General features: G+C 44.5%; 1 protein-coding gene across 4 annotated transcripts in view; it reads right to left on the bottom strand.

Annotated features, from left to right (window-relative positions):
* Nucleotides 1-27816, bottom strand: part of igf2bp1 (insulin-like growth factor 2 mRNA binding protein 1) — a 172093-nt gene that overhangs the window by 48819 nt on the left and 95458 nt on the right. The window contains exons 1-4 of one of the 4 annotated variants that reach the window (XM_078529421.1): nucleotides 25333-25392; nucleotides 15487-15535; nucleotides 10702-10819; nucleotides 8601-8652 (exon numbers count right to left, since the gene is read on the bottom strand). In XM_078529421.1, the coding sequence (XP_078385547.1) occupies nucleotides 8601-8652; nucleotides 10702-10719 (70 nt within the window). In that variant the 5' untranslated portion in view covers nucleotides 10720-10819; nucleotides 15487-15535; nucleotides 25333-25392. Of the gene's footprint in view, nucleotides 1-8600; nucleotides 8653-10701; nucleotides 10820-15486; nucleotides 15536-25332; nucleotides 25429-27816 lie in introns of those variants that run through there. The other 3 variants (XM_078529422.1, XM_078529423.1, XM_078529420.1) reach the window with 3 other exon arrangements.

Consider the following 27816-nt stretch of genomic DNA (forward strand, 5'->3'; position numbering starts at 1 on the left):
CCTTCCTCCCACCCTCAGTCACTTGCACCCCCATCCTCCCTCATTCCCAGTGTTGGTCTGTACTTGCTATATTTGATCAGGGGTAAAAGTGCAAATATAAACGATGGGACAGGTAAAGACTAGCTGGACTAATAAGCCAGTCTGCACTCACTGACCTACACTGGCTCCATGCTCCAGCAACACCTTGGTTTTAAAATTCTCATCCTTGTTTTCAAATCCATCCCTGGCCTCAACCCTTATCTCTGTAATTTTTTTTTTAATTCATTCACAGGGTGTGGGCTTCACTGGCTGGGCCAATGTTTATGGCTCATCCCTAATTGCCCTTGAGAAGATGATGGTGAGCTGCCTTCTTGAACCGCTGCAGTCCATGTGGTGTAGATACACCCATAGTGCTGTTAGGGAGGGAGTTCCAGGGTTTTGACCCAGCGACAGTGAAGGAACGGTGATATATGTCGAAGTCAGGGTGGTGAGTGGCTTGGAGGGGAACTTCCAGGTGGTGGTGTTCCCATTTTTCTGCTGCCCTTGTCCTTCTAGATGGTAGTGGCTGTGGATTTGGAAGGTGCTGTTGAAGGAACCTTGGTGAATTCCTGCAGTGCATCTTGTAGATGGTACACACACTGCTGCTACTGTGCGTCGGTGGTGGAGGGAGTGAATGTTTGTGGATGGGGTGCCAATCAAGCAGGCTGCTTTGTCCTGGACGGCGTCCAGCTTCTTGAGTGTTGTTGAAGCTGCACTCATCCGGGCTCCTCCTGCTCCCCTGAGATTATATGTGTTCCTATAATTGTTGAGCACCCCTGATTTTAATTGCTCCACCATTGGTGGCTGTGCCTTCAGCTACCTGGGCCCTAAGCTTCGGAATTCCCTCCCTAAACCTCCCCACCTCGCTATCTCGCTTTTCTCCTTTAAGACACTCCTTAAAAGCCACCTCTTAGGACATCTGTCCTAATATCCCTTTATGGCTTGGTGTCTAATTTTGATTTACAATGCTCCTATGAAGTGCCAAAGGATGTTTTATTACATTGAATCCTTCCCCTGACATCTCACCTAGTCAGTGTTCATGTATCTGATCGTTATGTGTCAATTGTGGCTTAGTAGGTAGCACTCTCACCTCTGAGTCATCGTGCCAGACACTTGAACATAAAACCTAAGCTGCCTCTCCTGGTGCAGTACTGAGGGACTGCTGCACTGATAGACACGCTGCCTTTCAGATCAGACATTTAACTGAGGTCCTGTCTGCTCCCGCAGGTAAATTTGAAGAGGGACAGGGTGTTGTCACCAGTGAATCTTCTGTTCTCGATGGTTACCTTGCTCGCTGTCAGAAGAGGCGGTGAGACACTCATGCTGGTTCTGAGGAGTAAGTCCCGCTGTATCTTCTGCCCATCAGGCAGTTAAGTGGAGAGCGACAGCACTCGTGGGCACCAGGAGGAGGCTACACCTACCATGCCCTTAATATTGCACAGATTAGTGCAGATCGAGGGACCCTCCCCCTCCAGTTGGCATGCACACCTGGAGCTGGGAAAATTGTAGCAGAGGCCCTTAAGTAGTTGTTCATTGGCCACTGAAGGGACTCAACTGTTGGGGGGGCAGAAAGTCGACCATGGGCCTTCCCACCAAGAACTTACTTCCAGTGGAGGCCGGAAGGTGTCGGGTATCAGCCCCATCACCAACCAGCCAAATTTTCGGAGCCGTCCGCCTCTTTCCTCGCTTCTTGACGGAGCAGAAGATTCTGGCCAGTATTACAAAAAACAAATTGTCTGGGTACTTATCTCATTGCTGTTTGTGGGAGTTTGCTGTACGCAAATTGTTTGCCCTGCTTCCAACATGACAACAGTGATGTCACTTCAGAAAAGTACTTCATTGGCTGTATTGAGACTGTGAAAGGTGCTATATAAATGCAAGTCTTCCCTTGTTGTCTTTAGTGACCCCTCCTTATGCCTAACCGTTTTGGCTCAAAATATTAAAATGTGTTACCATTTCCTCTCCTCTCCCCGAAAGCTCCAATTCAGACAGTTTGTGCCGTGAATTTATTTAGATCTGTTCGGATTTCTTATCAAAGGTGGGATTTTTTCCCCTGTCTTCATTCAGCTCAACATCTGAGCTTCTGGAGTGGAGCCACTGCCAGCTGTAGTGTTGCTGGGTTCAGTGGTTTGTGGTTAGGATCTGGCCCGAGGTTCAATGGGCTACAGTCAGTCTGGGTCAAAGCCAACACATCGGTTACTTGGCTTTGATACTCATTCCTGGATTGCAGTCAAGTATCACTCTCGGCAGCTGAACTCAACCAGCTGTTTTGTCCCCCTGCCATTTCCACCCCTGCTGTGATTAATACAACAGAATCAGCCACTGAATGGTGCTGGTGTTACATTCCATCGGTACATGGGGCAGAAACCATCTTCTACCAGCTACAATGGGATGTAGTTCCTGCACACCACAGACTGTCAAAATATCAGACACTCTCCCTGCCCCTGACTGCTGTCCCTCAATGTGAACAAGTACTCAGACGTTGCTCAATCACTGGGTCGTTGTTAACTGTGATACTTCCAAGGTTGCACAGCCAGAAAACTCGCCCAAGGGAGAGGTGCGATTCTAACCCTTAACTGACTGTCAGAAAATCAGTGGGATTGGGTGCAACCCTGCTTTTTACAGCCTGCCCGACCTTTACTCCCCATTGGAAGTCAACAATGATTTAATGTTGGGTGGCGGGGTGGGGGGGTGCTGCTGTAAACCAACATTCCACCAATTCCAATGGGTTCTCGCCCAGTGAATTAGGTAAAAATCACACCCACCCCATCATCTAGGCTCAGGCATGGCCGCTTGGGTGAACTGGGGAGATGGTGGCATATGGCTAATGTCACTAGAGAAAAAGACGGAAAACTACAGACCTGCTAGTTTGACATCCGTAGTAGGGAAAATGTCAGAATCGATTATAGAGGATGTGATAACTAGACACTTAGAAAATAATGATATGGTTGAGCAGAGTCAACATGGATTTATGAAAGGGAAATCATGCCTGACAAATCTGTTGGAGTTTTGTGAGGATGTTACTTGTAGCATAGACAAAGGAGAACCAGTGGATGTGGTGTATTTGGATTTTCAGAAGGCTTTTGATAAGGTCCCACACAGGAGTTAGTTGACAAAATTAGAGCACATGGGCTTAGGGGTAGCATACTGGTATGGACTGAGAATTGGTCAACAGACAGAAAACAGAGTAGGAATTAAATGGATCATCGTCAGATGGCAGGCTGTTACTAGTGGGGTACCACAAGGATCAGTGCTGGGGCCACGGCTCTTCACAATCTATATAAATGATTTGGATGTGGGGACCAAATGTAATATTTTCAAGTTTGCTGATGACACAAAACTAGGTGGGAATGTGATTTGTGAGGAGGATGATAGGAGGCTTCAAGGGGACTTGGACAGGCTATGTGAATGGGCAAGAACATGGCAGAAGGAATATAATGTGAATGAGTGTGAAGTTATCCACTATGGTAGAAAAAACAGAATTGCAGAGTATATCTTAAATGGTGAGATGTTGGGAAGCGATGATGTCCAAAGGGACCTGGGTGTCCTTGTTCATGAGTCACTAAAAGCTAGCTGGCAGGTTCAGCAAACAATTAGGAAGGCAAGTGGTATGTTAGCCTTCATTACAAGGGGATTTGAGTACAGGAGTAAAGATGTCTTGGCAATTGTATAGCGCCTTGGCAAGACTGTATCTGGAGTACAGTTTTGGTCTCCTTATCTAAGGAAGGGTATACTTGCCACAGAGGAAGTGGAAACAGAGGTTGATCAGACTAATCCCTGGGATGGCAGGATTGTTTTATGGGGAGAAAATGAGGAAACTGGGCCTGTATTCTCTAAAGTTTTGAAGAATGAGAGATGATCTCATTGAAATTTACAAAATTCTTACAGGGCGTGACAGGGTAGATTTGGATAGGATGTGTCACCTGGCTGGTGAATCTAGAGCCAGGGGACACAGTCTCAGAATAAGTGGTAGGCCATTTAAGAATAAGATGAAGGGGAATTTCTTCACTCAGAGGGTGGTCAAACTTTAGAATTCTCTACCCCAGAGGGCTGTGGAACCACAGTCGCTGGGTATGTTCAAGACAGAAAATGGTAGATTTCCGGAGCCAATGACATCAAGGGATATAGGGATAGCATGGGAAAGTGGCATTGAGATAAATGATCTAATTGAATGGCAGAGCAGGCTCGATGGGCTGAAAGGCCTACTACTGCACCTATGCTCCTGTGATCCTTTGTAATCCAGAGGCGCAGACTAATGGTCGGGGACACGGGTTGAAATCCCACCATGGCAGCTTGTGGAATTTAAACTTAATTAATAAAATCTGAAATTGAAGGCTAGTCTGAGTAATGGTGACCATGACAACTATCGTCGAACTTGTTAGTACGAGATAGAATAAGTACGATAGTAAGAAAGGATCTTGGATCAGAAGATGTAGAATCCATATGGTTAGAGGTAAGAAATAACAAGGGGAACAAGACACTGGTGGGAGTAGCCTATAGGCCCCCTGACAGTAGCTATATTGTAGGACAGGGAACAAATCAGGACATAATGAGGGCATGTAAAAAAGGCAGTACATTAATCATGGGTGACTTTAATCTTCATGTAGATTGGGAAAATCAAATTGGCAGACGTAGCCACAAGCAAGAATTCATGGAGTGTATTCAGGACAGTTTCTTAGAACAATATGTTGTGAATCCAACCAGGGATCAGGCTATTTTCAATCTGGTAATGTGTAATGAGGCAGGTTTAATAAATGGATCTCAGAGTAAAGGATCCCCTCGGAAAAAGTGACCATAACATGGCAGAATTTAGCATTCAGTTTGAGAGTGAGAAACTTGGGTTGGAAACAACTGTGCTAAACTTAAATAAGGGTAATTACAATGGAACGAGGGCAGAATTGGCTGGAGTGGACTGGAAAAGGAGTTTAGCAGTAAAGATGGTTCATGAACAATGGCAGATGTTTAAGAAAATAATTCATGACTCTCAACAAAGATATATCCCAGTGAGGAGGAAGGATTCTAGGAAGGGGATAAACCAACCAGAGAGTTAAGAGCAGTATCAGCTTGAAAGAAAAAACATACATTGTGGCAAAGATTAGTGGTAAGCCAAAGGATTAGGAAAGCTTTACAAACCAACAAAAGATTACCAAAAAAATAATAAAGAGGGATAAAGTAAACTTTGAGGGTAAACTAGCAACTAATGTAAAAACAGACAGTAAGAACTTATTTAAATATATAAAAAGGAAGAGAGAGGTCAAAGTGAACATAGACCCCCGCAGAGAATGAGGCTGGGGAAATAATAATGGGGAACCAGGAAATGGCAGAGGAGTTTATTAAATACTTTGCTTCAGTCTTCATGGTAGAAGATACTAACAGCATTCCAAAAATGCTAAATAATCAAGGGGCAAAAGCCGGAAGGACATAAATACAATAACTATCACTAGAGAAAAAATACTAGGGAAACTAATGGGGCTAAAGGCCGATAAGTCCCCTGGACCTGATGGGTTGCATCCTAGGAAATTAAAGGAAGTAGCTACATAGTGAATGCACTGCTAGTAATCTTCCAAGAATCCTTGGATTCTGGAAAAGTCCCAGAGGATTGGAAAATGGCCAATGTAACACCCTTATTGAATAAGGGAGTGAGACAAAAAACAGGTAACTATAGGCCAGTTAGCTTTACATCTGTCATTGGAAAAATGTTGGAGTCTATTACAAAGGATGTAATAGCAGATCATTTAGAAATACATAGTCTAATCAATCAGTCAGCATGACTTCATGAAGGGGGAATCGTGCCTAACAAATTTATTAGAATTCTTTGAGGAGGTAACATGCAGGATAGATAAAGGGAAACCAGTAGATGTAATATATTTGGATTTCCAAAAGGCATTCGATAAGGTACCACATATAAGGCCACTTAATACAATAAAAGCCCATGGTGTTGGGGGTGGTATATTCGCATGGATAGAGGATTGGCTAACTAATAGAAGACAGAGAGTTGGGATAATGGGGGCATTCTCAGGATGGCAACCTTTAACTAGTGGAGAGCCACAGGGATCAGTGCTGTGGCCACAATTCTTTACAATATATATTAATGATTTAGATGAGGGAAATTAATGTACTATCACCAAGTTTGTGGATGACACAAAAATAGGTGGGAAGGCAAGTGGTGAGGATGACACAAGGAGCCTAAAGAGGGATATAGACAGATTAAGTAAGTGGGCAAAAACTTGGCAGATGGAATATAATGTGGGAAAATGTGAGGTTATGCACTTTGACAGGAAGAATAGAGGAGCTGAATATTATTTAAATGAGAAAGACTGCAGCACAGAAGGATTTGGGAGTCCTTGTGCATGAATCCCAAAATGCTAACATACAAGTTCAACAGGTAACAGGGACCGCAGATGGAATGTTGGTCTTTATTTCAAAGGGAGTGGAGTATAAGAATAGAGAAGTCTTGCTAAAACTATACAAGGCACAAGTAAGACCACACCTAGAATACTGTGAACAGTTTTGGTCCCCTTATCTAAGGAAAGATATAGTGACATTGGAGGCAGTCCAGAGAATGTTCACTAGGTTGATCCTGGGTATGAAGGGATTTTCTTCTGAGGTGAGGTTGAGTAGGTTGGGCCTGTACTCATTGGAGTTTGGAAGAATGAGAGGTGACCTTATTGAAACATATAAGATTCTTAGGGGGCTTGACAGGGTAGATGCTGAGAGGTTGTTTCCCTTTGTGGGAGAGTCTAGGACCAGAGTAAGAGGGCACCCATTAAAACGGAGATGAGGAGGAATTTCTTCTCTCAGAGGGTAGACAATCTGTGGAATTCTTTACCGCAGAGGGCTGTAGAAGCTGGTTCGTTAAGTATATTCAAGGCTGAGATAGAGAGATTTTTAATCAGTAAAGGAATCAAGGGTTATGGGGAAAAAGCAGGAAAGTGGAGTTGAGGATTATCAGATCAACCATGATCTCAATGAATGGCAGACCAGACTCGATGGGCCGAATGGACTACTTCTGCTCCTACATCATATGGTCTTATTGTTGCAAAAACCCATCTGGTTCACTAATGTCCATTACAGAAGGAAATCTGCAGTCCTTACCTGGTTTGGCCACATGTGACTCCGGACTCAACAGTAATGTGGTTGACTCTTAACTGCCCTCTGAAATGGCCAAGCAAACCACTCAGTTCAAGGGCAATTAGGGATGGGCAACAAAGGCTGGCCTTGCCAGCGACGCCCATATCCCATGAAAGAATAAACAGAAACAAATTGAAGAATAGCCAACAACTGTAAAACTGTCCTTCAGCACGAATTCAGAGTCTTCGATCCCAATCTGGGATTAGAAGAAAAAATTTGGAAATGGGAGGAGATTCCAGGTCCTGGAGGCTAAGCATTAAAACTGGGATTAAAACAGATTTGCTAGGGTACAGAGAGAGGGGATTTTAAATCACGATCTATAAACCACAAGCCAGCGATGTGATGTGATTAGGTGCCATAATAACTGTACAACAATGGGAGAGACAGGACTGAGCTTGGGAGGGTCATTAATTAAATATTTCAGCACCAGGGAAGCAGATGTGAAATTAGCACTGGCTGAAATTTGAAAATATAAAAAGCTAATTTATTTTTTAGGCATCAGTCAGTAGGAAGAATTTGAGTGGTAACAGATGCTAATGTTAGTCGTATCACACAAGGACATGAATGTTGTATAAGTGCATAGATGTCTCACTCAGTTCCAGTTTGCGTTGACAACTTTTTGGATTTCTGCTTGCCACATCCCCCACTACACACTCCATTCTTGAAGCTGGGACTTGACAGACTGAGCTCACCATGGGCACTGAGTGCCCTGCCCGGTGTTGTGAAACAGTTGACTGTGAACACACACACAGACACACACACACACACACACACATTCATGTGCATGCCATTATTCACACACACAAGCAATCTACATTCACACACACATCCACACCTGCACACACAGACACACCCTCACTTGCACACACACACCCACGCGCAGAGACACACACCCATATATGCACACACACACACACACACACACACACTTGCACATACACATACCCACATTCTTACGCACACATTCACAAGGTAGAGATACACATACAAACCCATATTCAGACACACACACACACACACACAAACACACGACATATAAGCACATGTACACACACACACACAGATACACAGACTCACACACTTCCAAGCCGGGGTCACTGTACAGCACTCAAGATGCAACAGCCTTGCTGATTTGTCACTGGAAGCCAATTGCAACACCCCTCACCTGAGGATATGTTGGCCAAGATCAGGGTTTAACCTGTTTAACTCAGCCAGCCACACTCTGGGAGGAGCAAACCCTTTCTGAAATTCCAATTGGATGAAATCAAGGCTGTGCATCTGAGCTGAGATACCTTACAAAGACAGAAAGGGACACAAACGTGTTCACATTTCTGGTGATCTGACTATCCAATACATCACTCGCCATTAACCTGCACTCTGATCCAGAGATCAATGAGGCTGAAACAGGGGCAAGTGTGAAAGATTTAACATTGAATGAAACAATCACATACCTTGCTCACAATTTTCCACAGCTCCATGTTGGGCGAGCAATCCATCCAATACCTATTCAACAGACAGACGGACAGTTAGCAGGAGTAGTGTAGAGGCAAGAGAAAGACATTTAACTGCGCCCACACACCTTTTTAGAATTATCAAAGTTTCCAAGTAGGAGGAGGTCATTGGCCCATTATGCCTGTGCTAGCTCATTCCTAAAGTAATCCAAAATGAATTCACCCCCCCACACTCTCTCTTCAAAGCCCAGTATCTTCATAAGTTTCAAAAGAAGGTGATGGGAGCCAATTTTATTACAGGTGCTGAAACCTGTATGTGTGCATGCATGTGTCTTTGCATAGGTGTGGATAGCATGTGTCTGTGCGTGTGTATTTGTCCATGTTCGTCTGTGCATGTCTGCATAAGACCATAAGATGTAGGAGCAGAAGTAGGCCATTCGGCCCATCGAGTCTGCTCTGCCATTCAATGAGATCATGGCTGATCTGATAACCCTCAACTCCACTTTCTTGCTTTTTCCCTATAACCCTTGATTCCCTTACTGATTAAAAATCTCTCTATCTCAGCATTGAATATAATTAACAACCCAGCCTCTACAGCCCTCTAGGGTAAAGAAATCCACAGATTAACTACCCTCTGAGAGAAGAAATTCCTCCTCATCTGTTTTAAATGGGTGCTCCCTTACTCTGGTCCTACACTTTCCCACAAGGGGAAACAACCTCTCAGCATCTACCCTGTCAAGCCTCCTAAGAATCTTATATGTTTCAATAAGGTCGCCTCTCATTCTTCCAAACTCCAATGAGTACAGGCCCAACCTATTCAACCTCTCCTCAGAAGAAAATCCCTCCATACCCGGGATCAACCTAGTGAACATTCTCTGGACTGCCTCCAATGTCACTATATCTTTCCTTAGATAAGGGGACCAAAACTGTTCATAGTATTCTAGGTGTGGTCTAACTAGTGCCTTGTATAGTTTTAGCAAGACTTCCCTATTTTTATACTCTATTCCCTTTGAAATAAAGACCAACATTCCATTTGCGTTCCCTATTACCTGTTGAACTTGTATACTAGCGTTTTGAGATTCATGCACAAGGACCCCCAAATCCCTCTGTGCTGCAGCCTTCTGCAGTCTTTCTCTATTTAAATAATATTCAGCTCCTCTATTCTTCCTGTCAAAGTGCATAACCTCACATTTTCCCACATTATATTCCATCTACCAAGTTTTTGCCCACTCACTTAACCTGTCTATATCCCTCTGTAGACTCCTTGTGTCATCCTCACCACTTGCCTTCCCACCTATTTTTGTGTCATCCGCAAACTTGGCGATTGTACATTCGCTTCCCTCATCTAAATCATTAATATACATCGTATATCATTGTGGCCCCAGCACTGATCCCTGTGGCACTCCGCTAGTTACAGGTTGCCATCCTGAAAATGCCCCCCTTATCCCAACTCTCTGTCTTCTATTAGTTAGCTAATCCTCTATCCATGCTAATATGGCTAATGATAATAAGAGCCCAACACCATGGGCTCTTATCTTATTAAACAGCTATAGCCTTATCGAGCACCTTTTGGAAATCCAAAAATATTACTGGTTCCCCTTTATCTATCCTCTTGTTACATACTTGTGCATGTGTATGTATGTTTGTGTGTACCTGTATTTCTGTGTGTGTGAGGAAGGTGACAGGAACCCAGCATTACTCCAGGTGACAGAACCTCACAGTATTTAGGTGTCTGTACATTTGCGTGTGTATCTGTATGTGAACATGTGTGCATGTGTATCTGTGTGCTCACACGTGTGTGTGCACGCGTGTGAAAAACTGGGTGGCACATTAAGAATTCCAAGGGTGGGCTCTGCCCATTAGGTGCCAGGAGGTTGATTGTGGTTTTGTCTGTCCCATATAAAGGGGACACTGTTTGCAGAGCTATCACTGAGTGTGAGACCATTCAGAGGCACAAGTGAACAATCTGCTTCTCCAATTTCAGTGGGGAGAGGGGGTCGGGTACAGTATCAACACACAGTCCAGGTATAAGATACATTCAATGGTTGGCTCGGGGCTACAGCACATACTCTTCAACAGTATAAACCTCAGACAATCTTACCAGCTCGATTCCTAGCATTTCATCAGATTTCAGGATTCAGGAGCTGTAAGCTGAATCCGGGGCTTTGTGGTGTTAAATCCTTTATCCCAACAAATAGAAAAATGAAAATGCTAGAAAGCTGAAATAAAAATAGAAAATTCTGCAATAACACAGCTGGACAGCCAGCCTCTGAAAAAAGGAAAAGACAGCTTATGTTTGTATTTTGTTCTTTTTATTTCTTTACGGGTTGTGGGAGTCGCTGGCTGGGCCAGCATTTATTGCCCATCCCTAATTGCCCTTGGGAAGGTGGTGATGAGCTGCCTTCTTGAACCGCTGCAGTCCATGTGGTGTAGGTGCACCCACAATGCTGGTAGGAAGGGAGTTCCAAGTTTGACCCAGGGACAGTGAAGGGACAGCGATATATTTCCAAGTCAGGATAGTGAGTGGCTTGGAGGGGAACTTCCAGGTGGTGGTGTTCCCATCTATCTGGGGCCCTTGTCCTTCTAATTGATCCTGAGATTGGAAGGTGCTGTCTAAGGAGCCTTGGTGAGTTTCTGATGTGAATCTTGTAGATGGTACACACTGTTGCTACTGCGTGTCTGTGAAGGAGGGAGTGAATATGTAAGGTGCTGGATGGGGTGCCCGTCAAATAAGCTGCTTTGTCTTGGATGGTGAATGGTAACCTCAGGATGCTGATAGTGGGGGATTCAGTGATCGTAATGACATTGAATGTCATGGGGCAATGGTTGGATTCTCTCTTGTTGGAGATGGTCATTGCTTGGCACTTGTGTGATGCAAATGTTACTTGCCACTCATCAACCCAAGCCTGGATGTTGTCTAGGTCTTTCTGCATTTGGACATGAACTGCTTCACTATCTGAGGAGTCATGAATGGAACTCCTGCAGTGATGTCCTGGGGCTGAGATGATTGACTTCAAACAACCACATCTTTCTTTTGGTTAAGTATAACTCTAAGCAGCAGAAAGTTTTACCCCTGATTTCCACTGACTTCAGTTTTGCTAGGACATCCTGCTCAAGTCCACTCAGTCAAATGCTGTCTTGATATCAAGGGCAGTCACTCTCACCTCACCTCTGGAGTTCAGCTCTTTTATCCATGTTTGAACCAAGGCTGTAATAAGGTCAGGAGCTGAGTGGCCCTGGCAGAACCCAAACTTAGCGTCAGTGAGCAGGTTATTGCTGAGCAAGTACCACTTGATAGCATGTCGACGACACCTTATATTACTTTACTGAAGATCGAGAGTAGACTGATTGGGTGGTAATTGCCCGGGTTGGATTTGTTCTGCTTTTTGTGGACAGGACATACCTGGGCAATTTTCCACATAGCTGGGTAGATGCCAGTGTTGTAGATGTACTGGAACAGCTTGGCTAGGGGCACGGCTAGTTCTGGAGCACAAGTCTTCAGTGCTATTGCTGGAATGTTGTCAGGGCCCATTGCCTTTGCAGTATCCAGTGCCTTCAGCCATTTTTTTTGATATCACATTTGAAGTGTGACCACCCCCCTGCTTCATCAGAACTAGAAACTGTGAGGATTAAATCCCACCATGTTCTTCCCGTCTCGTAACTACCTCCAGCTCGACAACCCTCCAAGATTACAGTGAATCTGGCATTTCTGAATGTCGCTGGTGTCTGTACTTTCAACTGCCAAGGCCCTACGCTCTTGAATGCCCTCTCTAAATTTCTCCGCCTCTTTACCTCCCTGTCCTGCTTTAAGATGCTCCTTAGAGCCTCCCTCTTTTGGTCACCTTTTCTTAAAGCTCCTTATGTAGCTCAGTGTCAAATTTTGTTTGATAATGTTCCTGTGAAGCACTTTGGGTTGTTTTACTACATTACAGGCGTTATATAAATACAGGTTGTTGACAAGAAATCAATGTTTTAGCAAGGGTGGAAGAATAGAGAAGAGGAGACGAGGAAGGGAAGAAACAGATAAACCAATCACAGAGAGGAAATTAATGGAAGGGAGGCCCAATTCTGGGGACAAAAAGTGCGAGCATAAGGTGCACATGAACTAAGGCCTAAAATTGGGCCTCAGGCCTTATCCAAACAATGGACAGACTACCTTTGCTTCTGGAGTCTCCACAGGTAGCTCTCCCATCTGCACAAACCAATTTCCTCTGAATTCAAAAATAAAACTACAAAAATTTGCCTCCTTCATAAAGTTTCTGGCCGATTGCTTAGCTGAATCCAGGTGAAGCCATGGTGAGTATGCCCTCATGGGTTGAGTTGTTAGGCCCCTCATTTAAATATCTACGGGGCCTGACATTTATTTTAGTTGCCACGAGGGATGCCTGAAATTCTTGTCCCCCCCACACATTGGGCCTTGCTGCACCCATTTAATGTCCAATAAAAAAGAGCGACAAGATCCAGTGATCCACCCCAATGATCTTCTCAATAGAGAACAGCCTGGTGATGTAAAAGATCCTCACTCAGAGAATGATGTTGTCAATACAGTGTGCGGCTGGGATAAGAGGGCTTGCTTTACCTGGAGCAAGTGTTATTCTCCCAGAACGCAAATGAAAGTAGCCCCAGTAATAAAAGAAGGTCTTAACCAATCAGCACAGATCCCCCGGCCCTGCCAATAGCACTGGTTTCAGCTGCTTCTTCATCACACTAATTTATTATGTTACATTAATTCTCTTCCATGGATAATTGCACTATTATAATTCAGTCCATACACATATCCACTTCTCTCCTGGCTTTGTGATTGGGGACATAAAATGGCCTGGCTACCCCTGGTGGCTCACTGCAAGTTCAATGAGTGAACAGGTTCCACCACCAATCAGAGTCAATTTAACTTAGCTAGCATGGTGGTAAGGGTGTCCTGTTGGGACTCAATGAGCATATCTAACCTGTGCTGTACCTGTCTCGGGAATGTTTGATGGACAGTGTAGAGCAGGCTTGTAAAACCCACGGCCCGTGGGCCAGTTTCAGGCCCCCAGGGCCTCTGGTCTCAGCCTACAAAACTTGTTGGACATCCAACTGATTAATATTTGAAAAATCCTGTAAAGCTATCATCCAATCTCAGACTGGTTTCTCCCTGCATTTGCTGCTGATAGACTCACTAGTGAGCAGCAAACAGTGGGAAGGGAAGCTTTTAAGATAAGTTTCAGGGCCCAGAGAGTGATAGTGAGGATGGGGTGAGGGCGGGGCTCGAGGGAGCCGGAGCGGGGCCGGGAGAGATGGAGCGGGGATTGGGAAAGGTGCAGAGGGGCCCAGCGAAAACAAGTTGGGCCCACAAAAGCCAGAGTGGGGCCTGGGACGGCCAGAGTGTCCCCATCAAACACCGCCAGGACAGGTACAGCACGGGGTTAGACACAGAGTAAAGCCCCCTCTTCACTGTCCACATCAAACACTCCCAGGACAGGTACAGCACGGGGTTAGATACAGAGTAAAGCCCCCTCTACACTGTCCCCGTCAAACACTCCCAGGACAGGTACAGCACGGGGTTAGATACAGAGTAAAGCTCCCTCTACACCGTCCCCATCAAACACTCCCAGGACAGGTACAGCACAGGGTTAGATACAGAGTAAAGCTCCCTCTACACTGTCCACATCAAACACTCCCAGGGCAGGTACAGCACGGGGTTAGATACAGAGTAAAGCACACTCGCCCTATCACATGCTAATGGTCATCTTCATTTATTACTCATTTTTTTAAATTATCAATTAATTGCCTTGACTTTGTTTTTTGCTCAGCAAGTCGTTTCTTTTCAGACCTGAGCCTTTTTTATTGAAATTCATGTTTAATATTGTGCCAACCCTCATCCTTCCAAAATTTGCTCATTGGGCCATTGAGTCAGAAAAAATTTAAAATGGGGCTGCCATGCGAAAAGGTTGGACAAGCCTGATGTAGAGGGAGCTTTACTCTGTATCTAACCCCGCGCTGTACCTGTCCTGGGAGTGTTTGATGGGGATGGTGTAGAGGGAGCTTTACTCTGTATCTAACCCCGCGCTGTACCTGTCCTGGGAGCGTTTGATGGGGACGGTGTAGAGGGAGCTTTCCTCTGTATCTAACCCCGTGCTGTACCTGCCCTGGGAGTGTTTAACGGGGACGGTGCAGAGGGAGCTTTACTCTATATCTAAGCCCGTGCTGTACCTGTCCTGGGAGTGTTTGATGGGGACAGTGTAGAGGGAGCTTTACTCTATATCTAAGCCCGTGCTGTACCTGTCCTGGGAGTGTTTGACGGGGACGGTGTAGAGGGAGCTTTCCTCTGTATCTAACCCCGTGCTGTACCTGCCCTGGGAGTGTTTGACGGGGACAGTGTAGAGGGAGCTTTACTCTGTATCTAACCCCATGCTGTACCTGTCCTGGGAGTGTTTGACGGGGACGGTGTAGAGGGAGCTTTACTCTGTATCTAACCCCGTGCTGTACCCGCCCTGGGAGTGTTTGATGTGGACAGTATAAAGGGAGCTTTACTCTGTATCTAACCCCGCGCTGTACCCGCCCTGGGAGTGTTTGATGTGGACAGTGTAGAGGGAGCTTTACTCTGTATCTAACCCCGTGCTGTACCTATCCTGGGAGTGTTTGATGGGGACAGTGTAGCGGGAGCTTTACTCTGTATCTAACCCTGTGCTGTACCTGTACTAGGAGTGTTTGGTGGGGAGAGTGTAGAGGGAGCTTTACTCCATATCTAACCCCGTACTGTACCTGTCCTGTACGTGCCGCAGGAGTGTTTGATGGGAACAGGTTTGAGGGAATGGAAAAGTAGCAAAGCAGGTGGAAGAGGGAATTTAAAGAAAAAAATTGCAAATGAAATGAAAATAAGAATAAATATTATTTTGTTTCTTACCTCCCACTGCATATGTGGTGGAATGTTCCGGATCTGGATCTTGCGACTCCTGTTAAAGAATCAAAATGGATTGGTTAATAAACAAGGTTAGCTGCTTGCTTCTAAAAGTCATTGGCACAATCATGTGTTTTCCGATAAACTTCTTTTATTTTTGCTATTTTGTAAAATTCTCATCCTGAGTCCACCTGTACATTGATAAATCCACCCACATAATGGGAAAGCGACTTGTATAATGACAAAATATCTAGCAGATGTTTTGATCCAGCATCAAGCCAAACTGGCGTGTGTGGCGAGTGCATTTTCAGCTGATCACTCGTGCACACTCCCTGATATTGCACGGCGAGCTATGCAGTAAACCGGTACGTTCATTGTTAATTGAATATTGAAGTATTTGGTATACTGTTATTGTACATCTTACTGACTCACTGGTACTTTTATTATAAATTGGAGAGCAACTTCCCCTCCCTCCCCATCAGTTCTAAATATCTCAACTTACTGATCTTGGCGCTGTTCCACTTGCTTAGCCTTCGATCCCCCCATTTGCCAAAGATCTCCCAGCAACTGATTTGCTCAACTATTTCCTCCCCTCCACCCTTGACCGTCTCACATTTTAGTTGACTCACCCTTCCCAGTATAGATCCTATCTTCACTCCTTCAAGTTCACTACCGCGAGTGTAGCTGGTGTAGAACTATGTTACATCCAGACTCCATTATTCCAGTGTTCTCAGGGACAGCCTTCCTCCTCTACCCTCCATAGACTTCAGCTCATCTAAAACTTTGTTTTCTGTATGCTTTCCCACACCATGTCCCTCTTATCCAACACCCCCTATGCTAACTGAGCTACTTTGGTTCCCATTTCCCCCAATTCTAATTCTGAATTATAAATTCCTGCATCGTCCTCATCCCTCCCTATGTCTGTAACCTCCTCCAGCCCTAAAACCCCACCTTACCTCCAGAATTCTCTAACTCTGACCACTTGTGCAACCCCCTTCCCTTCCCCTCATCAATAGCGGAGGTGCCTATGTCCCACACTCTGGAATTCCCCAACCCCTCACCCCCATTTTTCCAGCTCCTTCAAAACCCTCCTCTTGGACCAAGCTTTTGGTCACCCCTCCTAATGTCTCTGTTTTTGCTCAACATCCCTTTTTAAAAAATTGCACCTCAATGAAGTGCCTTGGCAGCAGAATCCAATGTCAAACTCACACTAAGCATTGATGTTGAGTAACTCTGCACAGGACATTACATTGGGCCTACAGCACATGCTGTTCTGCCCAGCTGCTTTATGCTGATGTTTAAGTTCCATTGAGCCACCTCCCATTCCTTTTTCTCTAACTCTATAAGCATAGCCTTCCACTCCTTTCTTCCTTATGAACCTATCTAGCTTCCCTTAAATGCATCCTGACTATACATCTCAGTTACTCCTTGTAGTAACACATTCCACATTCTAAGAACTTTTTGGGTAAAAAAAGTTTCTCCTGAATTCCTTACTGGACTTATTGGTGCCTATCTTGTACTGATGGCTCCAGTTCTGGTCTCCCCCCACAAGTAGAAACATGTTCACCGTGTTTACCCTATCAAACTCTTTCATGATGTCAAAGACCTCGATCAGATTCAAGCCTAGAAAAAAGAGCCCCAGCCGGTTGTATGGGAAATTGTGTCTGTTAATTCCTACAGTCCAAAAGCCACCTTTAAAGCAATATTTTACAGTGAGTTCATGTAGTTTTGCTGATTTCAGGAAGAAAATCTCCAGCCTTTGAGATAAAGGCATGGAAACTGATGTGATAAATCCATTTGGAAAAATATTAAATGTAAACTCAAGTTCGAAGGTGGGGTGGGGTGAGTTAAGAGCATTTAATGATAAAAATTCAGAAAGGTGAATTCTGAGTTGAAGTTTCCGATTGTCAGAAGTCAACTGTGACATAGTTGAGAACTGCTCTGTTTTCACACCCAGCAACAAAATAGTTAGTACATCACAATGAGTTCAAAGCATACCAGCTAGCCATTTCAGAAGGGTAGGATGGCGGGCTGCTTGGTTTTGGCTGATTTCATTCTCTCTCGTTCTGCACCTCTCATGTTGGCAGAGCGTGTGGGCAGGACAGCCAAAGAAAGCATCCAAAGAACCCACACTTCAGCCACAAAAGAGCTGCATGTGGCTCAGGAGACACCAACATACCTCCCTGGCTACAGTATATTGATAGCAATAGGCTAAATAAAACCAGTGGTTGCACTGTTCAGTTTAACTCTTCACCTCCTAACCTAACTTCCTATGTTACAACAATGATTACTGCCAATGATGTGATGTTGAAGAGGAAAGCGCTTGGAGATATCCCGAGTTGCGTAAGTGCTATATGAAAGCAAATCTTTCTTTGCTTCTTTCTTTAACTTACTCTAGCTGAGAATGTACCAAACTATTCCAGAAGCTAGGAATATACACTATATATAAAGGAATAACTTGTATTTCAGTCATGCCATTCATGACCTCAGGGTATCTCAAAGTTCTTTACAGCCAATGAAATAGTTTTTGAAGTGCAGTCACTGTTGTAATGAGCAGACAATTTCTGAACAGCAAACTCCCAGAATTAGCAATGTGGTGATGGCCAGATAATGTTTAATTGTTGATTTAATGTTGATTGACGGATAAGTATTAGTCAGGACACCAGGGGAAACTCCATTATCTTCAAGATAGCATCAAAGCATCTTTTGTTGCCACCTGGAGAGGGCAGACGTGGCCTCAGTTTAACGTCGCATCTGAAAGACTGCACCTCCGACAGTGCAGCTGTCCCTCAGTACTGCATTACAGCATCAGCCTAAATTTTGAGCTCAAGTCTCAAGAGTGGGGCTTGAACCTACAATCTTCTGAATCAGAGGAAAGAGAGGGCTACAACTGAGCCAGGGATAATATCTGACCTACTCCAGCATAGTCTTCCTATTCCAAATGATAGGAACGTACAGGTAGTCAAATCTAAGCCCCAAGTCTATAGGCTGATGCAGGGTAAAATCTCCTGACTGCCACCTTGCATGTATAGATGTTGTTCTAGTTTCAAGCTCCTCCATTCTGAGCTCCTCCATCTACAATCGGCTTTCTGCCAAGTGTTTAACTAAGTGGAGGAGGCTGTGAGTCACATTGTTTTATTTATTGTTTTTTTTAACTCTTACTAACAGTTCCTCCCCAATCCAGTCAGAGGGGGCAGCGCAGGCCAGATGAAAACTCAATTAGTTCATCAGCACTGACTGAGCATCAAACCAAAGACCTCTGTGGCGCGTATGACTTAATACCAGATCACTGAGTCATCAGTGCAGATGACAACTGCTACATTAAGTTCTGCAGAGTGCAAACATAAATCTATTTCAAAGAAGAGCAGGGGAGCTTTCCCCAGAATCCTGGCCAACGTTTATCCCTCAACGAATACCTAAAAAGATTGTCTTGTCATTGTTGTTTAAGGGATCTTGCTGTGCACAAACTCGCTGCTGCGTTTCCTACTTTACCACAGCAATTACATTTCAAAAAGTACTTCATTGGCTGTAAGTGCTCTGCAAAGGCCCAAAGTTGTGAAAGATGCTATATAAATGCAGGTCCTCCTACATTTATTCCACACCTTACACCATGTTCAGACAGATAGTTTGCAATCCTGATGTGTACTAATGGGGAGTCGTGCATTATTCCATCAAGAGAGCAAGCCGAAGTCTTTCTGACCTGGCATCAAAGAGTGTCACAGTCTGGCAACCTAATAATAACTTGCATTTATATAGCGCCTTTAACATAGTCAAACCTTACCAGGCACTTCTCATTAGCATTCTCAAACAAAATTTGACACTGAGCCACATAAAGAGATGTTAGGGCAGATGACTAAAAGCTTGGTCCAAGAGGCAGGTTTTAAAGAGTGTCTTAAAGGAGAAGAGAGATAGAGGGGCGGACAGGTTTAAGGGTGGAATCTAGAGCTTAAGGACTATACAGCCGAAGGCACAGCCACCAATGGTGGAACAATTGAAATTGAGGATATATAAAATGCCAGAACTGAAGGAGTGCAGATAGCGCGGAGGGTTGTAGGGCCAGAGCAGGGTACAGAGATAGGGAAGGACATGGCCATGGAGGGATTTGAAAACAAGAATGAGAATGATAAAATTGAGTAATTGCCAGACTAGGCTCCCAAGTGGGACAGCAAGAGCAGGGGACTCAGAAAGAAACAGGGAATTCACACAGAGGCAGCCCCAACACTAGAAGTCTACACTGGATAACAAAGACTATATCTCTGTTATGCTTTTGCTAAATGAAAAACAGCTAACGCTAAGAGATTTTGTAGCTTACTCTTAGGTTTATGGTGATTTAAATACATTTGATTTTTGTTATGAATTACCTAATCTTCCCTATAATCACCACACTTAATCTCTCAGCTGGCAATGATTTCTAATTCGAGTGAAATAATCTAACTCCCTGACTCCCGGAAGCCCAACTACCACCTACACAGTACAAGTCAGGAGCGTGAAGAAATATTCCCCACTTGCCTGGATGAGATCAGCTGCAGCAACACTCAATAAACTCAATACCACTCAGGAAGACTGGCAGTCCACTTGATTGGCACCCCATCTACCCCCTCGCAAACTCTGCCACCAATGCACAGTGGCAGCCGTGTGTACCATCTACAAGATGCATTGCAGCAACTCAGCAAGGCTCCTTCAACAGCACCAAACCCATGACTCTACCATCAAGAAGGACAAGGGAAATTGATGCATGGGAACACCATCAGCTGCAAGTTCCACTCCAAATCCAACACCATCCTGACTTTGAAATATAATGTTGTTCCCTTATCATCGCTAGGTCAAAATCCTGGAACTCCCTCCCAACAGCAACGTGGGAGTATCTACACAACTGGTTCAAGAAGGCAGCTCACACCTTCTCAAGGGCAATTAGGGATGGAAAATAAATGCAGTAACGTCTGCATCCCATGATAGAGTAAAAGCAAATCTAGGAATGGAGATATATCTGATACCATTTCACGAATATATGCTACAAATTGGATTTTGTCAACACAATATTTCTAACATTGCATGGAATGTACAGTAGAGAAACTGGTCATTTGACTCATTAGGTATATGTCAGTGTTTATGCTTCAACTACCCCTCTTTATCTCTATCAGCAGTTCCTTCAAGCCCTTTCTCCCTCCCCAATAAAGGCATCTTTGCAACTCGCCTCAACCACTTCAGTGTGGTAGTTGAGTTCCGCATTCTCCCCACTCTCTGGGTAAAGAAGTTTCTCCTGAATTCCGCCTTTCGGATTATTCCTTGGATTTCATTTTTGTTCACCCCACTCATTGCCCTGTTATTTGCTATAAGCTCAGGGACCAGATAGAATCTCATGGAATGGTTACGGCACAAAGGAAAGTCATTCGGCCCATCATCTCTGTGCCGGCCGCCTCCAAGAGCAACACATGTAGTCTCAATCCACTGTAGTCCTGCAAATCTTCTCTCTTCAGGTAATTATTCAATTCCCTTTTGAAAGATTGAATTTGCTTCCACCACACTCTCTGGAAGTCATTCCAGTTCCTAACCACTCGCTGCGTAAAAAAATTTATGACAACAGTATTCAGGAACTCATTTGTAACATGTCCCCACCTCTAGTGAACAAAGGGCACAGAAATACACTGAATTTCTCAGCCCACACTCTTGACTCATACTCCCCCTAAAGGACTTCCGGTGTCAACCACTTAGCCACTATGTCTAGCATAAACCAATGAAATGGAGGTCTGTAAATGCGCCCACTTTTTGGGGCATTGGTATTTCAAAGATTGACTTTCTTGTGGGCTCATTTCTTTCTTTTGAAGGTGGTACTGGAATGTGATGTTGGATTGGTGGGTGCACTGTGCGTGGGAGGTTCTGGCCCAAGATATATATCCAGCCACTAATAAGCAAAGCCCAATTACAGAGTGAATCACTGCTGTCTGGTGTTTGCCTAACCCAGTTGTATCTGTTGCTGAGCATCATAAAAGTTTCCAACAATTAACAGCTCTGGTTTCAACAGAGTCCAACAATCTCCCAACAAACCCAACTGCCAACTGTGGGCATTGTAGCATAGTGGTTGTGTTACTGGACTAGAAACATAAAAAATAGGAGCAGGAGTAGGCCATTCGGCCCTTCGAGCCTGCTCCGCAGTTCATTATGATCATGGCTGATCATCCAACTCAATAGCCTGCTCCCGCTTTCCCCCCATATCCTTTGATCCCTTTTGCCCCAAGAGTTATATCTAATTTCTCCTCATCTCAGTCCTAAATGGTCTACCCCGTACCCTCAGACTATATCCAGAAGCCTGGACTAATGATCCAGAGAGGTGAGTTCAAATCCCACCAGGTGAAACTTAAATTGGATAATAAAGCTTGTGTCAGTAATTGTGACCACATAGCTACTTGATTGTTGTTAGAAACCCATCTGGTTCACTAATGTCCTTCAGGAAAGGAAACCTGCTGTCTTTACCCAGTCTGGTCTATATGTGACTTCAGATCTACAGCAATGTGGTTGACTTCTAACTGTCCTCTGAAATGGCCACAGTTGAATTCAAAAATTACCACTTCTTCAGGGTATTTAGGGATGGCAATAAATGTTGGTCTTACCAATGATGCTCACATTCCATGAATGAATTAAAAATAGAAAAACAGACCAGCAATCTCAGTAGTTTTGAAATCCTACAAAAGCTTCAGCAGCCTGCCTCCCTCCCTCACTGCCCACAATTTCCAGGGGAATGGCATTGAGACCCAATGCCATTTCTGGGGGTTCCTCGTTCATAGGTTTCCATCACAAGAAAATTATAACGATGTGATAGTTCCCTTGGAGATGCCACAAGGTCTAGAAACTGGGTAGGGGCTTAAGTTGGTGCTGCAGGTTGCTGTAGGCACTAAAGGGAGGCCACCCTAACAGAGTCTGACCCCATAAAAGCATTTATATAGCACCTAAGGATATCCCAATGTGCTTCATAGCCAACAAAGTACTTCTGAAGTGCAGCTATTGTTGTAATATAGGAAAATATGGCAGTTCATTTCATACAGCAAGATCCCACAAACAGCAATGAGATAAAGTTTTTAATGATGTAGTTTGGGAAATAAATATTGGTCAGGACAATTGGAAGAACTCCCATACTTTTATGATAGACTCATACAGGACAGGGGGAGGCCATTCAGCCCATCATGCCTTTACAGGCTCCGAGTGGAATCTTTTACATCTACCTCAGAGGACAGAGTTTTTGTTTTAAGGTCTCATTTGAAAAACAGCACATCTGACAGTGCAGCACTGCCTCAGTACTGGGCTGGGAGTGTCATCCTGGGTTATGTTCTCAAAAAATTTCCCTGTTTCATAAAAGTTTGTAAAGGTATATTACTTAACTATTCAAATTTGACATTACATGAAGTGTAATACAAGTTCAATTTCTTTCAATACTGTGTGCGGCACTGTGGGGTGCCTCACGACACTCAGGAGAGGATTTTCCCCTCGTCGGGCAGGGGTGGTGGCTGGGCCTGAGAGCAGCCGCGCATCAGTCCGGCCCGCGATTAGGCTCCGGCCATGATTTCACACCGTTAATGGCCAGCCAGCGTGAATGGCGCGCTGAAACGCTCAGCACTGCCTGGGTGGGGAGGGCGAGTGTGGAAGTCAGCACATGTGCACATGTGCGCTCAGTGAAATCTCTCTGAAGGCTGCCTCAGGGAGCTGAAGATTTTTAATCTTAAGAATAAAGAATTGAAAAATAAGGAAAAACAATGTCCCCTCATGCCAGGGACATGTTAAAAATGAGTTTTAAAAGTCTTTAATTTTTTTTAAAAAATCACTGGTTGAAACCTCACCCCGCCTGTGGATGAGGTTTCGCGAAAATTGCTAAGGCCGCTTGGCCTATGCGTCCGCCCACCAGCCGAAGTTGAATGGGCAGGGAAAAATTATGATTAATGGGCTTAACAGCCCTCGACTCTCGCGCGTGCCCGCTGACCAAAATATCGCGCACGTGCACAGTGAGGTCTGGACGCTGGCCCGATCTCATCGTGCACTATTTTACTCCCAAAAAGGGAAAAATTCTACCCTTACAATTCCAGGTTATATTCACAATACAAATTACAGTTCATGTCAAACATTTCTGGCCCTGGTATAACAGCCCGAGAGGTTTGACATCTTTCACCGATTTGGTGGTCCTCCAGCAACAGTTATGTTTGCCTTGTATGTGTCCCCAGGAACAGCCCACAGAGCCCAGAGTCCTGCAATACGGAGCTGCTCGGGATGAACCTTGACAAAAACCACTGCATCTTTTTCTAGATTTTCTTAACCTCACACCCCCGATACCATGGTTCCCCACTCCCAAACTCACCGCACCCCCCACCCTGACACCATTGTTACCCCACTCTTAACACCATCGTTCCCCCTCCACAGCCTCACCACACCCCCCCACCCTGCCCGACACCTTCGTTTCTCCCCGCTCGGTACACCTTCCTCTCTCAGTCAAACTTAGACCCTCCTCTCCACTACCTCAACGATCATCCATAGCAGCCCATGGACAAGACTGTGATGTCCTGAAGCAGACCTCAGACATCAACAGTGACCTTCCACCTTCCGTGAGCTGCCTTGCCATCGGAATCCATCCAGCATGCGATGCACATGTTTCTCCAGGGTCCAGTAGTGCTAGGATTCCAGCATCTTCTGCTCCTCGGATGTCCGCGATGTGAGCAAGACCCTAACAGTAAGTCCTGCCTTCTGCACGGCACACTTATCAAGACATGTTCTAGGCAGGCATGTTTTCCTGCTGACGTGGTGGGTAAATTTGATGTGAGGGGATGATTCCGGCGAGCAGGGCTTATAATTAGAAGCAGACGTATTAAAGTGATGTTCCCGGCGTCTGGTGGCAGGAATGGCGGCCGGTCATTGTCAGGTGGAGCGGACAATCACAAACTGTTTTCACGATGGCGTGAAACCGATTTTGTCCAGCCATATTGTCCGCTCCCGCCCTTCATGGCACCTGACGCCAACAGGGATGGAAAATTCCAGCCTATCTTTAAATCTCTGGTACACAACCTGAGCCCAGAACCTTTCGATCCCAGGCAACAGTGATACCTACTGAACCACGGCTGATGTCTTTACCATGATGGGAACATCGATCCACATGGGAAGCTGGCTAACAGAAACAGTTCTCCCGCAAATCAAATATAACAATGTAAAAGCACTTTGCTTGTATCAGGAGTTTGCTAACGTCAGATTTGCATATATATGAGCTTTCTTTTAATCTCCTCCAGCCCAATGAATCAAGCCAGCTGTGAATGCCTCAGTCTTTGTTTCCCAGCCTGTCACTCTAGCCCAATGAAAGCATTCAGCCCTGCCAGAAGCAACAATTAAGAAATCAGGAATGCGAGGAATGTCTTTAGTAAGGGAGGGTCTCACAGAGCATATAAATATTCAAGTGATACACCCTGGCCACTCTGTCCTCTCCTCTGGGGAACAACCCATTGGACACACAACATGGGAGGACAGCCAGCGCCATCCCTGGGATATTGGTTCAGTGGAAATGTGTTTAAAAATGCACCAACAATCTAAATGGAACTGGATAAAAACTCAGAAGGGGAAACATTTGCAGGGCCAGAAGGAAAGGGCAAGAGTGTGGGATTAATAATTGGCTAGCTCTTTCAAAGAGTCGGCACGGGCATGATGGGCTGAATAGCTTCTGTCTGTGCTGCATCGTTCTATATTCTCTAATGACAGCTTTCCTCCCCATCTCCTGCATTCAATCTGCATTTGTTGTCACCAAGTTTTCACTTTGTTTAACTGTGTTATTATTCCAGTAAAAGGTTATTGTGATGTCAGCCGTGACTCATTGGGAAACACTCTCACCTGATTTGGAAAGATGTGGCTTCAATCCCACTCCAGAGATTTGAACAGAAAATCTGGGCTGACAATCACAGTGCAGTAATGAGGGAGCACGGCCCTGTCAACGGTGTTGTCTTTCCAGTGAAGTCAAACCGAAGCCCCACTGCCCTCTCAGATGGATATAAATAATCTCATGGCACTATTCATAGAAGAGCAGAGGAGTTCTGCCTTATGTCCTGACCAGTATTTATCCCTCAACCAACATAGCTAAAATAATAGTCATTATCACATTGCTGTTGGTGGGAGCTTGCTGTGCACAAATTAGTTGCCGCATTCTCTACATGACAACAGTGACTATATTTCAAAAAGTACTTCATTGGCTGTAAAGTGCTTTGAGACAGCTAAAGGATATATAAATGTAAATCAACAGCAAGTTGCGTTTACATCGCACTTTAACATGGAACATCCCAAAGCGCTTCACAGGGATATTACCAAACAAAATTGGACATCAAGCCACATAAGGAGACAGATGTTACCAAGGGGCAGCATGCAGGTAAGAAATAGGGCAAAGGATTTGACTTTTGATTTTTTTTCAATCTCTCACAATCTGATAGTAATTGGGGTCCTAATTGACTGTAACTACCTATTGTTGCAAGGACAATTGACTATTGAGGAGGAACCTAGAAGTGCCTAATTGCATTTCTGATTAGTCATGGATTTATAGAAATTTATGGCACATGAGGAGGCCATTCAGCCCATCATATCTGTGTGGCTGAGACAGATATCCAGCCTCATTGCACTTTCCAGTTCTTGGTCTGTACCCTTGTAGAACCAGGGAACATAGTCTCAGAATAAGGAGCAGGCCACTTAAGTCTGAGATGAGAAGGAATTTCTTCACTCACGGGGAGGTGAATCTTTGGATTTCTCTGCCCCAGAGGGCTGTGGAGGCTCAGTCATTGAGTATGTTCAAGGCAGAAATCGATAGATTTCTACATATTAAAAACATCAAGGGATTTGGGAATAGTGCAAGGAAAATAGTATTGAATCAGAAGATCATTGAATGGCAGAGCGGGGTTGAAGGGCTGAATGGCCTATTCCTGCTCCTATTTCTTCTGTTCTTGTTGGTTAAGGCAATTTAAGTGCATACCCAGATTAAATTAGTAAATGAGTAGTACACAGAATTGTTGGACTTGTGACGTAATGCTCCTATATATGTGAACTTTAACCTTTTTGAGTATTTGTTGGTAAAATGGTGAGAAGAAAAGTAGAGTGCGAGTGTTTTTTCTGTTCATTGACAGTGGTTTACTTCTTTGGGTACTGAGGGTGATTGATGTTTGTTAAGTGAATATACACATGAAGTGTGTACTTATATTGTCTATAAGATGGTTTCTACTAAAATTAATGCATGTGTCTTGTTATACTAGTCAGTGATTTTTTCTTGGACAATATGGCAATATGAAAAACAACACGGCACCAAATTCTACTGCGTTTTCAGCAAGACACCTGCAGAGTCTTGCATATATGTATTATCAAATACATACTCAAATCAATTGATTGTTTTACAAAAACGTGCCAGATTAACCTCTTGTTGGTGACTGGGGCCCTGTAAGAGGTTTAATGAGATGGTCAATCTGATAGGGCCATTGGTTGGAATTCCCATTGGCCAAGGCATGTTCAGTGACACTGGTTGGGGTGGGGATGGGCTATCCGTGGAGGTTACCAGAACACCACACATAACTTACATTTATATAGTGCATTTCATGACCTCAGGGCATTTCGAGGTGCTTTACAACTATTGAACGATTTGTGAAGTGTAGGCATGGTTATAACATAGAAAATGCAGCAATTAGCACATAGCAAGGTCTGACTAATAGTGATATGGTAATGACTGGGTAAATCTGTTGTGATGCAAAAGCTAAATACCGCGGGTAAAAGCTGAAAGCACACTGCGGGGGTGCTGGGAATCTGAAATAGAAACAGAAACTGCTGGAAATACTCAATGGGTCTGATAGCATCTGTGGAGAGAGAAACAGAGTTAATGTTTCAGGTCAATGACCCTTCACCATTCTGGAGCGAAATCAGGAAGCACATTTTTATACAAAGTATAGTAAAAATCTGGAACTTGGAGCCACAAAAGGCTGTGGATGCTGCAGGTCAGTTGAAACTGTTGAGATTGATATCACTGGGTCCAGGTATCAGGTTGTATGGATGGAAAACAGGTAAATGGTGTTGAGGGACTGAGCAATGCACTTGGCTAGAGGGGCCTACTCCTCTTCCTAGGATGCCTGTTTTTAGACCTGGTTGGGGGTGGGGAGGGGGAAAGGGGGAATACAAATTGCTCTCCACCTAGGCAACATGAGCTATAAAAAGAACAAATCTTTCAACCTGGCTATGATACACTTGTTTGTTATAAATCTGAATGAATCGATTCTTTACAAATACAAGCCATCGCGCACACAGAATCATTCACAGGCCCTCAATGGTGCAGCACTTTAATCTGCCCTGAGG

The sequence above is a fragment of the Cetorhinus maximus genome, chromosome 25 (genome assembly GCF_964194155.1).
Source record: "Cetorhinus maximus chromosome 25, sCetMax3.hap1.1, whole genome shotgun sequence".
Lineage (NCBI taxonomy): Eukaryota > Metazoa > Chordata > Chondrichthyes > Lamniformes > Cetorhinidae > Cetorhinus > Cetorhinus maximus.